Genomic DNA, 3886 nt, shown 5'->3' with positions numbered 1-3886 from the left:
TCATTTTGTGTGTAGTTTGTGAATCATTTGCACTGTTTGTATTTTTGTTGCAGAAGACAATTTGTGCAATTGTTTTCACTAAATATCTGCACAGTTTGTGTTTGTTGTTGTTCATACTCAGATTGAAAATATATTTCTCTGAAAAAAGTCACTTTTTTGTTATTATATAACACTGATTCCATTTTCTTTACTCCCTAAACGTTTTTTTTGGACATCTATATTGTTAGTAAACCAAATAGACCTGTTTTTCACTGAAAAGCGCCTATATCAATATTGTAATAAATGGCTATAACTTGCTTGGGGAATGTTATATGTAGACAAAATTTTATTTGGAAGTGTAAAACACCCAGATACAACTTTCTAAAGAAAAAAAATCCAAAATTCAGGAGATTCTGTTTGAGTACACAGTAAAAAACACCCAATTGTTGCTTGCGTTTTTCTTAAAATTCTGGAAATTCATTCATTCTTAGAGAAAACAAAAGGAAAACTGTGAATTTAAATGAGCTAGACTGAAACTTCAAGTTCTCCTGTTTATAATGATATATGACACTTGACTGCTAGAATAGGTCTAAAAAAACAAAGAAAAGTGCAGGCGTGTCAGGTGCCCCAAAAATGTTCTAGGTCTTTAAGGGTTAAGTCATAAGACAAGATGGGCATTTTAACGTAATTGTGTGCGTATTTGACCGCTGAATCGCAATAACTCATGAAAGGGATCTGAATTCGCGATTGCGTGCTGTCTGAAAGAGGCGCGAGTACTGCACAAGTTCTTTTTCAAGGTTAACTAACTAATTTTTACATCAAGCACGTCCCGCGCTTTATTTTCTCATTCATGCATGTTTCTTATCCACTTTTAAATTGCTTATGTTTTTAGCAGTCCTGCGTTGCACAGATATATAAAGTTTGGCACGGCCAGTGTTCATGCAGGGAGTGAAAGCAGAGCGCTGCAAGCACACTGTCCTGCTGTCGCACATCGACACAACTCAGGAAATATGGCTCTTTATAAAATACATTCTTAAAGTACCAGTACTAGTAAAATGCGGAATCGTACAGTTTTTAAAAGCCGGTTTTCGCAATATCTTTTTAGCACCGATATATCATGCAACACTAATTTACTCAGTAAGTTAATTTTAACAAATCACATATATAACTGAATGCTCTCACCAGGTCTTCTATAACCTCCTTCACTGCTGCCACCAACAGGATGAAGAGTAACGGCACCAGCGTTGTCCACCGCCCTGTTGGTGACACATCAGGTATTTGCTGTCGAGAAGAAGAAAAAAAAAAACAAAAACGGAAGAGCAAAATCAAAACAAGAACATCCAAACGTTACACAAATCTCGTCATCTACAGGGCATGAATAAAAACACAAATTAATTAAGAGTCCAGCAGAGCATTTAAAGGTATGACCTCATGAAAAACACTCAGGGGGTTGATAAACTGCTCTCGTTTTGTTTCCTAGCAATCATAACAGCCTGAAGGTCTACGTCCCTGGTGGTGTTAGTATTTATCACGAGGTGGTCAAGAAAGCCACCTAAGGGAATGGCAATAACCATCAGAAAGTCAGCAGCACTCTGATGGATGTTCAGAAGTCGCCATGTGACATATCTGTCTACCGTGCTGAAGAGATCAGCTTAGACTAGCATAAATTTCCAGACTGGTTCAGGCTGGTTAGGTGCCGGTCCAGGCAGTTGGGAAAGGGCCCTCAAGCTTATATATAATTCACACCACCAGAACTTGATTAAACTTCTACAGTTTCTCTCCTGATTTTGGCAAAACTCACAGAGCTTACATAATATCAAGAAGTGGATCGTCTTTGAAATGTGCCCCTATCAGATGGAGCTGTGACAGGTTCAGACAGAGGCCAACAATGCGAAGACATACAATAGGAAACCCGAAACGGATTCCTTTTAACCTGATGCCAACACTTTCCCTTCTGCGTTACGTTTCACTTAAACAGGAGAGTACGCTCACAACCAAACCACAGTGGCATAGAAAACCAGAGCAGTCGATCATCGTGGAACCTGGGTGTCAGCATCAAAATGTCTTGTTGATTATGACGGCATATCCAGAAGCAGCACTCTGTAAGTGTGATGGAAGTGAGCGGTTTTGATGAAACAGCAACTATAAAAATCAGATGGTCACCTTGGCCCCCTTGTTGCCTCAGCAAACCCATCCCTCCCATTTTTCTCATTCACAACAAGCCCGTGCATTTCAAGGTCACTGCATTGACAGTGGCGTAATGAAGATACACAGAACCTGTGCTTCGAAGCCACTTCACTCGCTCTGTTTTACTCTCCTGTCTCACAGTTTCTCTTCATCTCCCTTTCTCCCAGTCATCGATTGAGCTACATTAAAACAGCGGCACTAATTTCATGTGCGGTGCATCTACAGGGTCACGCCGGGTTGCTCGGTGGTGGAGTAATTGTACCTTCTGTCTCTAAAAGAACAGCATGTCTATAACACTCTGGAGCCCTCAGTGACGGCAGCGTCTGGTAATTACACAGAAGCAGTGCAACCAAAATCTGTTTAGGGTTCAAAAGCAATATAAACAGTACACAACTGTTCAAAAGTTTGGAGTCAGTAAGATTTTTTTAAATGTTTTTTGAAGAAGCCTCTTATGCTCACAAAGGCTGCATTTATTTGATCAAAAACTGAAATATTGCAGAATATTATTATAATTTAAAATGACTACTTCTATTTTAACATATTTTCAAATGTAATTTATTTCTGTAATGGCAAAGCTGAATTTTCAGCAGCCATTACTTCAGTCTTCAGTGTCACACGATCCTTCAGAAATCAATCTAATATGCTGATTTGCTGCTCAAGAAACTTTTCTTATTATTATTAATGCTGAAAACAGTTGTGCTGCTTAACATTTTTGTGGAAACGGATACATTTTTCAGGATTCTTCGATGAATAGAAAGTTCAAAAGAACAGCATTTATTGGAAATAGAAATCTTTTGTAACATCATTAACGTCTTCACCGGCACATTTGATTAATTTAATGCGTCCTTTAAAAATAAAAAGTATTAATTTCTTTCAAAAGACTCCAAACATTTGAAACTTCAGTACTCAAGGAGGAAATATGCGTACCTTTAAAAGGATGTGCCATCTAAACAGATGTGTTATTATTCAGGTAGCTAGCAATTAACATTTCAACAGTCAGCAATATTCTCCTCAAGCAGAGAGTCAGCCATGACAATAGTGCCCCTTGTGGCAGGCATGGCATTATAAACCGAAATCTGAAACAACTCCCAACACAACTGACCTTGTGTAGCAAAGTAACGTTTGTTCACACATACTTGTAAATTGTAATGTAAAACACTACATCACTGAGGTTTTCACACTTGGTTTGATTGATTGGTCTGAGTTAGACTTGTGCCGGTATTCGGTAATGCGATATATCACGGTAATGAATATGCACAATATTGTTATCGTGGGCACTTCTAAATACCGTGAATAATTATACATTACAAATTATTCAGAATGTTGAATGCATTTTAAGAATACTTTTCCCATCAACTGGTCAAAATGCACAACACCGCTGTATGCTGCGTGAAAGACGCGTGCGCACTCTGATGTAAATAAGCGCGGACCAGAAGCGCATGCCGGAGCATGTGAGAGACGCTGTGGATGAAAGCGCACTTTCACTCTCTGACAGCAGATGGCGCTAAACTGCAGAAATAATAATAATAATAATAATTCATTTAAATGCAGCCGTTACCCCGGAAACCCTGTAAACAAAGCAGCTGCACTATCTGTTTCTGAATCGTGTTTAAATGATTTAAACAGCCATTCAGAGTTGTGTATTTGCTATGATGTTCATCACAGCGCCAAATACTTCAATATTTAGACTTAATAGGCTATTTATTTTCAAACTTTTTTT

General features: G+C 38.4%; 1 protein-coding gene across 1 annotated transcript in view; it reads right to left on the bottom strand.

The window, feature by feature from the left end:
- LOC107676498 (phospholipid-transporting ATPase IA-like) overlaps positions 1 to 3886 on the bottom strand; it is a 183185-nt gene that overhangs the window by 110728 nt on the left and 68571 nt on the right. Inside the window, exon 4 of the mRNA XM_016471053.1 lies at positions 1162 to 1260. Coding sequence (XP_016326539.1) covers positions 1162 to 1260 — 99 coding nt within the window. The remainder of the gene's footprint in view (positions 1 to 1161; positions 1261 to 3886) is intronic.

This window comes from Sinocyclocheilus anshuiensis, unplaced genomic scaffold (genome assembly GCF_001515605.1).
Source record: "Sinocyclocheilus anshuiensis isolate Anshui unplaced genomic scaffold, SAMN03320099.WGS_v1.1 scaffold64, whole genome shotgun sequence".
In the NCBI taxonomy this organism is placed as follows: domain Eukaryota; kingdom Metazoa; phylum Chordata; class Actinopteri; order Cypriniformes; family Cyprinidae; genus Sinocyclocheilus; species Sinocyclocheilus anshuiensis.
Note: the sequence above shows the minus strand (reverse complement) of the source record. Positions and strands in the feature narration are given on the sequence as shown.